The sequence below is a fragment of the Trichechus manatus genome, unplaced genomic scaffold (assembly GCF_000243295.1).
Source record: "Trichechus manatus latirostris isolate Lorelei unplaced genomic scaffold, TriManLat1.0 scaffold00101, whole genome shotgun sequence".
NCBI lineage: Eukaryota > Metazoa > Chordata > Mammalia > Sirenia > Trichechidae > Trichechus > Trichechus manatus.
The window spans coordinates 9794837-9807723 of NW_004444037.1; the positions used below are offsets into that span (position 1 = coordinate 9794837).

Sequence of the window (12887 nt, forward strand, 5' to 3'; positions counted from 1 at the left end):
TACTTCAAAAATAGATTTTATAATGCATTACCTCATATCTATCCCACACAAAAAGAATACTATCATTACCAAATAGTTTGCATATACATATTTATTCATGTTGCATCCATTCATACTTTTTCATTCATTTCTGTTTTTATTCAAATAGTTGAGTACCTACTTTGTTCCAGGCACTGTTCTAGGTACAATGGGTTCAGTAGCCAACTAGATAAGACGCAGTTCCTACTCTCATAGAACTAACATTCTAGGCAAGGAGATACAGACAATATAAAAATAAGGAAAAGATATGGCCCACTAGATGGTGATAGCTGCTAAGGAGAAAATTAAGTTGGAAAGGGGGACAGGAAGTAGGAGGAGATTTAAGTTGCAATTACAAAGAGTGATCAAGAAACACTTCCCTGAGAAGATGGTATCTGCTGCGCAAAGATCTGAAAGAAGAGAGGGAGTTAAGCCCTCAGAAGCATTCCAGGCAGAGAGAAAAGCACTATAGAGGATCTAAGGTGGGAGTGCAGCTACAGTGTCTGAAGAACAGAAAGTAAGTCAGTATGGTTGAAGAGGGGTGGGGAGAGGGGGAGAGATAATTGTATATACTCTGGCAATCCACAATCTCTATCAGCAATTATATAAAAAGTTTTTTTTAGATGAGGGCTTAATATCAAATACAATCTACAATGAACTCTTTTAGAAAGGTCCTATTTGAATTAATAACTAGAATGGCGCCAATAAACCCTATTTATCTCTCAAATTTCATGGGTGGTGTCATAACAAGGGCATCTACAGAGAAGTGAAAGCTGTTCACTGGGAATTCAGAGATTCAGACTACGAATAAAATCAGGCAGTAAGCTAAATCTGACTGAGAAAGACAGAATGAAGTGAATGATTTTCAGAAGATACCACCAGTCACATAATATTAATCAAATTAAAATATCTAAATTTTTATCTGAATTATCAATCTTAATTTGATCAGTTTTCCAAACACAGTCATTTTTTTAAATGACATAGTAGCTTAACTGAAACTATCCAAATCTTTCTAAAATAACAGAATTCAATGTGTTAGCTATTCAAAAATATTTATGGTTCAAAACTTTCCTTGGTTTTCTTTTTAATGTTTATATAATTCAGTAGCAAGGCCCCACTGTGAGAAGCAGAGATGGTAGAGAGAAACAATTATCTTTCCATGCTACTATTATTTAGGTTAGTGTCTTCTCTGCAAACCACTCTAAAAGCCTCTGTATTTCTGTTGAACATATACCATCATTTTCCAAGTCATTATACCTCAAAGATTTTTTTACTTTAAATACCATTATTTCTTGTAGTTCCTTAGATCTATCCCTGCCTTTATATCCCCACTGTGTCCTAAATACCTAATTCAGACTTTCATCACCTATTTTTGGATTATAGCAGTGTCCTTTTTTGGTCTCCCTACATTCAATTCTTTTCACCCCATTCATGTATATCAAGGGAAGGGTGGTGAAAGTGCCCCCAACCACCCCCAGGTACGGGCATTAGAAGGTGTATTGTCTGTAGGGAATTTTGAAACAAAAATAAAACCAGCTTGATCTTTTTTATTATGACCATGTACCAGCAAAAATAAACAAGTCAGTGATAAAATATTCTTCCAGGAAAAAAATAATCCATTGGTCTAAATTATAAATAATTGCTGTAGCTACTGCTGAGTTTTAATAACATACATGTAAGCTTTTAATTAGTACATTTTATTACTTATCTTTGAATAGATACTGCATTTACATGAAAGTTAATTAGGAGAACTCTCAGTTATACAGTCTCCCCTGAACAGGTGAACTCAGATACACGTTTCGTTCAAGAGTTAAGTTCCTAGCAATCTGAAATCATTCAAGCTCTCTTGAGCAGTCTGTACCTCCAATCCTTGTGATGTAATATATTCCTATCTTTAAATAGACTAGAAATAAACAACAATAGTACAGCGATTATTAAAGGCAATGAAATAGAATGTGAATTACCTCGATTCGTCATTATACGTAACTTTGAGTTTATGTTCGAAATTTTTCAACTGTAAAGACATTTGAAAATCATTAGATTCGACTCCCCCAAAAATAAAGACATGAACAGTATGACAATTTCTGGAACTTATTCCAAAATGAGATTTGTATGAATCTCTGCCAAAATTATATTTAAGATTTTTCTTATTTGTATATCAGATGTTTCCTGTGTGTGAGGGGCGTGGGGGGGGGGGAGGGCTTTTTAATTGTTGTACTTTAAGTCAAAGTTTATAATTCAAGATAGTCTCTCATACAAAAATTTATACATACATTGTTATGTGACCCTAATTGCTCTCCCTATACTGAGACAGCACACTCTTCCTTTCCACATGATTTCCTACGTCCATTCAACCAGCTCCTGACCCTCTCTGCCTTCTCATCTCACCTCCGGACAGGAGATGCCCATTTAGTCTCACGTACCTACTTGAGCTAAGAAGCACTCTCTTCATGAGTATCATTTTATGTCCCATAGTCCAGTCTAATCTTTGTCTGAAGAGTTGGCTTCGGGAATGGTTTTACTTCTGGGTCGACAGAGAGTCTGGGAGCCACGCTTTCTGGAGTCCCTCTAGTCTCAGTCAGACCATTAAATCTGGGCTTTTTACTAGAATTTGAGTTCTGCACCCCACTTTTCTTCTACTCCATCAGGGACTCTCTGTTGTGTTCCCTGTCAGGGCAGTCATTGGTGGTAGCAGGGCACCATCTACTTCTTCTGGTCTCAGGCTGATGCAGTCTCTGGTTTATGTGGCCCCTTTCTGTCTCCTCAGCTAATAGTTTCCTTGTGTCTTTGGTGTTCTTCATTCTCCTCTACTCCAGGTGGGTTGGGACCAACTGATGCATCTTAGATGGCCGCTCACTAGCTTTTAAGACCCCAGATGCCACTCACCAAAGTAGGATGCAGAACATTTTCTTAATAAACTTTGTTATGCCAATTGACCTAGATGTCCCCTGAAAGCTTGGTCCCCAGACCCAGGCCGGGAGACTTTTGAAATTAAAAAGACTGTGTTTTTCAATTGACTATGAGTGAAGACAGATTGATAAACCTGGCTATAGTGTATATTGAGCCTGAATATGCAAAGATCAATTCTGAGGAAGTTACTGACAAATCTGCACAAGTTAAAACTAATGTTCAGTATTATGACAGACCAATATGTAAACACATATTTTTCCTTTTTTAAAAAAATGATCAATGTAGTTAAAAAGTATTAACCCATTATTATTATTATTATTTTAGTGCTGTAATGTTGATTTTATTTATTTTTTACTGACACAATTATAAAACACAAAGTTTGACAAAAGAATTTTTTTTTCTGGCTATAACTCATTTCATTTCATAATTATTATTGAACACAATTTTATCATATAAAGGGGAATTGTTAAAAATAATCTTCTCTAGATGCCAAATACTAGCAAAGCCACTGAGAATGAATGCTAATTACTGCTAGGTAAAATGCTCCCTGCTGCCCCCTCCCCCCATGACATTTGTTTAAAATCTTTTCTTGCTTACAGATTTTCATTCAGAGCCATCCTTTAATCCTCCTTCCCTCTCTACCTGTATTCTTCTCAGTATTACCAAGTCACATATTTTCTACCACTGCCTTTGATCGTTATCTTTTTTTCTCACTTGGATTAGGCAACAGCCTTCTAAACGGATTCTAGTCTTTCTCAACTTTAACCCATTGCTATCAGAGTGAACTTTCTATGAATTAATCTGATCAAAAGCCTACCCAGGCTCCTCAAGCTTACAGGATGAAATTCAAACTCCTTAAAATGATACTGAAAAACTCTCACAATCTGTCCCCCATCTACATCTCAAACCTCACCCATTATCATTGCACCCACTCCTTCACCCATCCTGCACCCTGCACTTTCATCATACAAAACCACTATAACTGGGGTTCCATTCTCAATACTTTTCATTATGGATGCCACTGTAAAGAAAACTTGTCCCTCTTTTCTTCATGTGGCAACTCATATAAGCTCCTATAGTGCTGGCTAACATATCTTTTAATGTATTTCCTGAAAATCCCTTCACACTGCTGAGTTTAATGCCTCTCCCGTGTTCCCCATGAAGCTCTTGACTATCACTCTCTACTATGAGGGCACAGCCTGTCTCCCTCAAATTTATATTCCCAGTGCTTAGAACATAACAGACACCCAATAAATATCTGTTGAATATTAAGAAACACATAAGTGACTGACTACTGGATAAAATCTAAAGATCTCAACTAAGCATTCAAGATCCTCCACAGCTGGGGTCTAAACCCCAGAATCAGTTGAGACACTTCCAAAAAACGTGATTTTGGGTTTCCACTCCAGATGTATTCAATCAAAATTCTATCAGGGGTAAGGTCCCAAAAAACTACATTAAAAAATCTTGTGATTAGATAACTGACCTAACATCACTGCACTGCTGATGTTGTGAGTTGCCATCCAGTTGGCTCCAACTCGTGGTGACCGTATGTATAACATCACTGCACTACTTATCCTTAAATAGATGTTCTACAAATGTTTCATTCTTAGATGACCCACTGCACATACTTATCATGACATTTATTTCATGTTTCAGAATTACGTAAAATTCAAGTGTGACCTTTCAGTGTTTTAGTATTAAGTGAAATCTGAATGAGACTTCCTTCCGGATGGGCCTCAGTGCAATCTGTCTATGCATAAGCTGACGACTGCCCAGGATGCCCTCCCTCCTCAGTGAGAGGTCCATAGTTGAATATTGATCCTACGTGCATACTCTGCAACCTATGCAAAAACATTCTTCCATTGACAAAATGTAAACAAATAGATAACACTGAATTATTTTACTCTTTGTGGAACAAAAGCATTTAGTTCCAATCCCAAATCATGCTCCAATGTAGTAACCCAAGAATCTTTTCCAAAATGCCTACTCATCTGCAGTTAGGTCAGCATGATATAGTGCAAACAATGATGGGGAGGAAATCAGGAAACTCAGGGAAGAGATGGGTCTTCGTTTTGCCACTTTTTTAGTGATCTTCTACAATTCATGTAATTTATACGATCTTTGCTCCCTTTTATAAAAATAAGAAATGGGTTGTTGTGAGGTTCAAATGATAATAACGTGAAAGTACTTTAAAAGTGTTACAATACTAACCAAATTTTGAGTACTTTTTTTTTTTTTTTTTAATCAGTAGATTGTCTTGGGCTTTTTTTCTTCCCTTTCCTTGTTTCTGAACCAATAATTCCAAGATTTTTCTGAAGACAAAACTTTCTAACTAAACCTGTGGTCTAGTAGTTTCAGAAAGCAAGACATTAGTCTTTTGAAAAACTCAGCTCTTGACAAATATTCCTTCCTTTACTTGAAGAAATTGAGAAAAAAACACGTATCCATGACCTCTGCAGCGCTCTGGTTTTCTTAAACTTTTTAAGTTACTCACTTTTCCACATATAAAACCCTAAAATTGGTAGTAGTTCTAACAATGAAAATACATTAGAATTCTCATAACGGTGATATCTGAATGCCAGCATCCACAATAATGCAGCCACAGCAAATAAGCATATAAAAATAGTGAATGGCATAGTAACAAGGCAAAAGAAGTGATCCCTTAGGTGGAAATAACAGCAACCTTGCAAAGTTAGGTTCATGCAGACTAGCAAGTGAGAACCAAAGCGTTACCACTTAAGAGCTGGAAAAATATTTAAAAGAAAACAAAATGCAGCATCTATTACACTAACAAGTTTATACAAAAAGTAAAAAATACCAATTCATATAAAAATGTACAAAGCTTGCTATTCCAATAATATTTGTATATAGTTACATATCAAAATAGGAAGGCTAATATGAAAATATATGTACACTAATTAAAAGAACATTTACATATATACATTTTTATGTATCAAAGACGTAAGTGAAAATTGCAAGAAAAATGGATAGCTTAATATTCTTTGCTTAATACACTGTTAAAAATCTTTAACTATCTGCATAAAATAAACTTTATTAAGTTTTAAATTTGCTAATATTCTGGATTTACTACTTTCCAAATACATTTTTGAGAACAGTGTGATTCTACACTAAAACAAAGTACATGTTTCTGACATTTTAATTATAAATAAGCCTCAATACACTTGCAAATATAAAAAAAGTACATTCAATTGAAAAAAGGATAATACTTTTCTTCTCTGCCTGTACCTTATTCAAATATTGAAATACATCATTATTAAACTGCATATATATTTTCCATTTAAAATTAGTGATTAGAATTCCATTACTTAAGTTTTCCCTATATATTTTCCTGAATTATCAACTTTTGAAGAAAAAAGAAAAATAATTGTCTACAGAAAAAAATTTCTAGTGAATCGGCAGTTGATTATACAACTGGTAATTCTGCTACTTTGTAAAAAGTTTAAGATATGGACAATACATTTTTATGTCATTAAAATTTTTATCCTAGGTTTCCAACCTTTTCCTTTTTCCTGTTTTTGTGAGAAATTATTTTTCATTTCCATAAAGCTTTGAGATGCTTGTTGTTAGGTGCCATCGAGTCGATTTTCAACTCATAGCAACCCCATATGACAGAGCAGAACTGCCCCATAGGGTTTTCTGGGCTGTAATCTTTACAGGAGCAGATCACCAGGTCTTTCTCCTGAGGAGCCGCTGGGTGGGTTAGAACCACCAACTTTTCGGTTAGCAGCCAAGCGCTTAACCACTGCACCACTATAAGTGTTCAAATCAAGAGCACAAATGAAGGGCTGAGGGAACAACCTCGTGTAACGAGTTGGTACTGAGAGTAATGCAATGAAGTAAAGAGTAAAGATACAGCTACAAGTGGTTTTAACAAAGAGCTGGAAATCTGTTTGGCGATATATCACGAAAAAGTTTGAATATAAAATTCAAACTAAGTAGGAAAACACCTTTGAAAGCTCAATACAAACGATGGTTTGTATTATCTGTGCATATGCTATAAAAGCATGGTTTATAATACATGTGAGTGTTTTATTTAATCTTCCTAACAATTTAATTTTTCTTTCCTGTTGTATTAACACATTATGGATTGCTTTTTGTTTCATCCAAATATACCAGGGGGGGGAAAAAAAAAAAAACCAACCAGAAACTGGATATTCTTAAGTATCAAATTAACCTTAATTTGCAGGTTTAAAAGGCATAATATTTATCACTCATCATCTCAAGGACAACAAATTCTATCCTTACTTTCATTTAAAAAATTCTGTGAATCATTGTTTTCTATCCTATTTATTAGTATCACAATGAATATCATAATGGCAGTCTTAATTATACAGTTCACAATAATAATCACACGTAATCTGGAATATGAGCTTTAATATCCAATTTGGTACAAAAAAAATTTTTTTTTGCATATATCCAACTGAATAAATGGGGTATATAACTTCTACAAAAAATTTCCCACAGTACTTTAAAATATAGTATTAAATCTTAGAAAATACAGAAATACTATCTATGTTTAATGCCTTTGATACTAAACCATGGATGTAACAAATCTCCCTAGGGGGACTTAAGCTCTTGAGCAGGGTCAACGTTGGTTTGAATTCCAATCTGCCAGTTACAAGCTGACTATATGACCATATTTTTGATATTTAACCATTCACAGCTTCACTTCCCTAATTTATACAATGTGTTAATAACTGTTCCTACTTCATATAATTGTTCTGAGGATTAAATAAGATTATTCATATAAGATACAGTAGAATGTGCATTTCCATCATATGAATATCATATGCAACTGGTAAATAAGCAAAACTTGTCAGTATATCACAGATGTCGACTTGGTTCAAACGTGTTTCCCTAGCCTGTTAATTTTTGAGCCACCAAGTAACAGCAGCTTAACATAAAGTACATAAAGTCAGCTAAACACAATAAAGCTGAGGACAAATGCATGGAAATTAAAAAAGGACTTAATGCTTTCAAAATTTTATTACTTGGTCACCAAGTTACAAATGAACAAATAGTCAATAACCTCATGTCTGTATCATTTCTTCCTCACAGCCTTGGGAAGATGAAGGAACACATCTTTGCTACCATTTCAACCATGGGTGGTAACTTGGTACAAAGAATCTGGGTGATTTAAACTACAGGATTGATGTAAGCTGTGGGACACAGGGTACATATTAAGCATGATAGAAATAACTGTAATAGTTCTTTTAAAATTGACTTGACTATATTCTCTTACACATCTTAACGAGTAATAATTTTTGAATGTTCAATTCTTTTTAAAATCACTTTGTAGAGTAATGCCCATCTACTGCCATATCGCTTCTTCTTGGCTCAGTTTGGCCATGTGCTCTGTCTTAGAAGTTCTTACTGCATGATTGATTCTCTTTGATCCCTATGTTGTATCCAAAAAACTTAAACCAACCCCAATGCTGTTGGGTCAATTCTGACTCACAGCAACCCTATAGAAGAGAAACCGATATGGTTTCCAAGGAGCAGCTGGTGGATTCGAACTGCTGACCTTTTAGTTAACAGCCAAGCTCATAACCACTACGCCACCATACGTCTCCTTAATTTAGCTGCCTCAGTGCTTCCTTTCAATTAAGCTACCTTCAATGTTTTTAAAAAAATGAAGTCCTATATTTGCTGGAGTTATTTTTTTCTTAATTCATTAAGAACTTAACATGCCTTTAAACGTGCTAGTATTTTTATAGGATCATCATTGTTTTCATTAATGCTCTGTTAAGAAAGCTGCCTGCATTTTAAGTGGTCTGTCCTAGCGCTATTTTTCCCAAAAATTCTGTCGTTTTTAATGTAAAGTAACGCAGAATGCGAAGTTTTTAAAAATGTATATTTGTGTTATTGTAGAAATCCCTACTACTACATAGTACTAACCAAAAATAACCAAACTCACTGTGTTGAGTTGATTCCGACTCATGGTGACCCCATGTATTAGAGAGTAGAACTGCTCCACAGGGTTCTCTTGGCTGTAATCTTTACTTGTTGCAAATGAGCACATTACTTGTCATAAAACAGAAACTCATATTTATTATGAATAATAATAAATGAATATGAAAAACATTTCATCCATTTAGAAAGACCTGCTGCATCCATAGTTTAGTATCTGTTTGATCACCAGAACTTAGTAAAAAATATGATCTACATGTATTTGTTTCTTTAATATTTCCAAAACCATCCCCTCTGTTGATGTAAGACTTTAATGTTAACTCTAAGCATTAATTTAATTCTTCAAAAGACAATTTAAATAGAGAAATCTTGATTGATTCTTAAAGAATGATGGTTTCCGGCAATTTACTATCTCAAATTTTAATCAGGATAGGATTATGAATTAATCTGATGTCCATATTGACTCAATATTACATTTTTTCATAAAAATATTCTTATCTGAAACAGAAAATAAATCAAATTAAAACCAAATATTTAACATCAACAGATGTGGAAATAAAGTTAGATTAGCCAAGAGTTCTTACGGTTTAGTTTTGTTTTGGAAAGAAAAAAGGAGCTAGAAAAATCCAACTTTGGTAATAGATTTAATATATAACAGGTTTGAATAATGAATTGCTTATGTTGATCATGATACACTCTAAAAATACATGACAATAAAACAAACTTTTAGGTATTTTAAAAGTGGAGGTTATTAAAGAAAAGTTAAGTACCTACGAAGGAAAATATATTTTGGATAATATACTGGGATTAATAAGCACTAAATTTTACTATAGCTATAGTTTAATACTACAGCTATAGGTTAGGAGCTTCATTTTTAATACAGCTATTTAGCATAAAATTAATATCTATAATGTTTATTTTTAAGTAACTGGTACATGAAAGCATAAGGAAGATACTTACTGGCTGAAGCCTGAGGTTGCATGCGAGGTATTCCTCCATTTGGCACTTGAAAATTTGAATCACTTCTGCTGCTTTTCACTGAGTCAACTTGTGTAGTAGATGTTCGGGACAGGTTTGGAAGACTGCGTCTTAGTTTTTCTGTAACAACAGAATCAATTAAAAATACAAAGTATTCTTCCAGATGGAGAAAGAATTAAACTATTAGCATTCAAAAATCAAGTTTTTTAATGAAATATTTGGCATATTTTAGAAAAGATAACAGGAAGTACTTATTAAAAATTTAAAAAAACCCTCAATCCTGATTCTGTAAATGGGTAGAGTAAGAGAACATTTAAAAATAACCATAAATTATTAATTTAAATAAAAATCTAAATACAGATCACTTCATTAGTAAAGCAAGATAACCAGGTAAAACTAAATTCATTTTCTCCTTAATTTTTGTATTGACTCACCCTTAATAAAACTGTAAACTTGACTAAATTCTTGATCGACTTATCCAAAATACAAAACCTTGGCCAAGCGTGTGTTACCTGCATACTAAAATACAACAGTTTTGTCCCAGGAACATTCTAATCGTAAGTAAAATCTGCTAGGTTTTACCTTCATTTTTAACATTGCTTGTCTGTAAATCTGCAGGATGGCCTTGAAGTGAAAGGCGAGGTTGCTGTAAGCGGCTAATCATAGGCTGTGGGGATACTCTACTATATTCCATTCCCCGAGCCGGAGATCGTGAACGAGGTGAATTTCTGGGTGACTGCTTAGGTGACGGTCGAGGTGAATTGCGTGGTGATGGTGAAAACCTGTTAACAGCAGGGTATACTGCATGATGCATATTGTCATCTTCATCATCTAAACTTTGCGCATCAAGTTCCTGATCACTAAAAGTACCCCGTCTTGTAGAATTGCAAGATGAACCAGAACTGCGCCGAGATGTGGTGGCTGCATATTCTTGCCGGAGACCTGGCAATAGTGAATTTGTTATTTCTTTAATTGTATTTTGAAACATTTTAATATTTTTAAATTTTAAAAATAAAAGATCGTCATTGAGAAATTCAAATAGGGTATAAAGGAAAATTTCCTTTCCACTTAAGGCATCTTAGACATCCTCCATACAATGATTAATAAATTACACCTGAAGGTTATTTTAAATTGAATGAAATTCTATAAACCTTTGTCCAATTTCAAAATTTCTTCTTAAATATCAAATCTATATTATCAGGTAGAACCACAAATTTAAAAGTAGTTCTACTAAAGACAGTAATCCAAATTTGAGACCAACATTAAGGAATATTGAGGGAAAACAATTACGGTCCAACTAGTGAAAAGAAAATGTGAGTGACTGAATAAACTCCTTGGATACTTAATCCTTGAATTAATCTTACTCAGGGAGATGACAAAGTGACAAGGAAACTTCTATCCCACTCTTAGGAATTTAAGATTTGAGTATAGATAAAATTTCAATTGCTTCATAACCCAAGAGATTTCAATAAAACAAACAAATTCTAAGACTTCAAGTAAGAATTTTAAAGGAATCTCCTAATGTCAGTTGATACCTCCAGAAACACCCAAGCAACCTTGGGAGCCCTTCGAATAGTATAGAAGCTTCTGGAACAAAAACAAATGTCGATACATAATATATTCAATGAGGAAACAAACTATAATTCAAAAAAAAAGTACAGAGTTAGGTTTGAGCAAGTCTTGCTAGCTATTGGCAGAGTCTAGTCAAAAAGATCTGTTACAAATTAGTACTCAAACTTTTAAGCATTCATATATAGAAAAGTGCTAGCAACATGGTTCCCTAAACTAGTGGATAATGAGTGTCTTTAAAACTACAGATTACTGGGGCTCACCTAATCCTTCATTCAGGTTTGGGAACCACTGTAGCAACTGGCAAGTTGCCTAGCTATAGCAAACATGGCACTAAAGTCACCTAACAAAAGACAACAGACCAGTGAAATGAGCATTGTTTTAGAAAACAAAAACCCAGATTCCAATGCAGGCTCTCTACTAACAAGAGGATCCTAAGGAAATCACAACCACTATGAGATTTTCTGTTCCTTATCTTAAAAATGAAGACATTTGACCGTGCAACCTCTAGGATTCTTCACAAATCTTTAATTCTACATTTCTAATTGTTACAAAAAACTGGAGAAACAATATTGTAAAAAAGAAAATTATCTCTTAAAAAAAAAGCTGCCATTTTCAAGGAGGTATCACATACATTTTTAACATCTTTTTTTATTCTCCAGGAAAAGAAATATTCACGCATGTGGATGGCTTAGAAAGGATTACTGAAACACTAAAATTTCCATTATTGGTTACCAAAACACAGTGTAAAAGTTACACCAAAAAGTTGGTTGAGCTTCCAACAAAACACTGGAGTCCAAAAAGTCAGAGTTCAAAGAAGAAATGTGTGAGTTTATTCTAAGGTATAGAGTTAGGCAGCATCTTTATTTTCCTTTCATATCTATGACAATAACTAGCCCCACTAGCTGAAAATAGCACAATTTCAATAAGCAGTTAAAAAAAATTACAAAAGAAAGGGTTACTATATCACTAGTTTCTAAGGCTAAAGATAAATAAAGAAAGCACTGAGTCTTTCTATCTCCAGGGGAAGCTGCATGGAAATGGGAAATCAATCAGCAAAGTAAGAAACATTCTACAGTTCTTAATGTTACAGTTTCATAAAACTTACTACATATTTACATTTAAGAAAGGGCCTATTATGTATACAAACAATATAAAGTTTTTGAACTAAATGACAGCAATGTTCTATATGCTCAGTCAATTGCCAAGACTCCGAAATGTGTATCTGAAGAATGTTTTCATCGTAAAGGTTAAAAGGGATCACTTTAAAGAAAGTGTTACTTCACAGCTAAGCAACGGCACCTCATAATAAAACACATAGGCAATAATAATACCATCAGCACCGTTTTACATTCAGATGACAGCCAGGGCATCCAGAAACCTTGAAACAATATGAAAAATGTTGCACATATTTACATATAGGGGATGACAGGGGCCATAACTTTCATTGGATTCTCAAAGGTGTCTATAACTTAAAA

General features: G+C 34.1%; 1 protein-coding gene across 4 annotated transcripts in view; it reads right to left on the minus strand.

Annotated features, from left to right (window-relative positions):
- Positions 1 to 12887, minus strand: part of SLAIN2 (SLAIN motif family member 2) — a 113807-nt gene that overhangs the window by 45637 nt on the left and 55283 nt on the right. For 3 of the 4 annotated variants that reach the window (XM_004382917.3, XM_023737377.1, XM_023737379.1), the window contains exons 5-6: positions 10423 to 10782; positions 9823 to 9960 (exon numbers count right to left, since the gene is read on the minus strand). In XM_004382917.3, coding sequence (XP_004382974.1) covers positions 9823 to 9960; positions 10423 to 10782 — 498 coding nt within the window. Of the gene's footprint in view, positions 1 to 6608; positions 8977 to 9822; positions 9961 to 10422; positions 10783 to 12887 lie in introns of those variants that run through there. The other variant, XM_023737378.1, reaches the window with a different exon arrangement.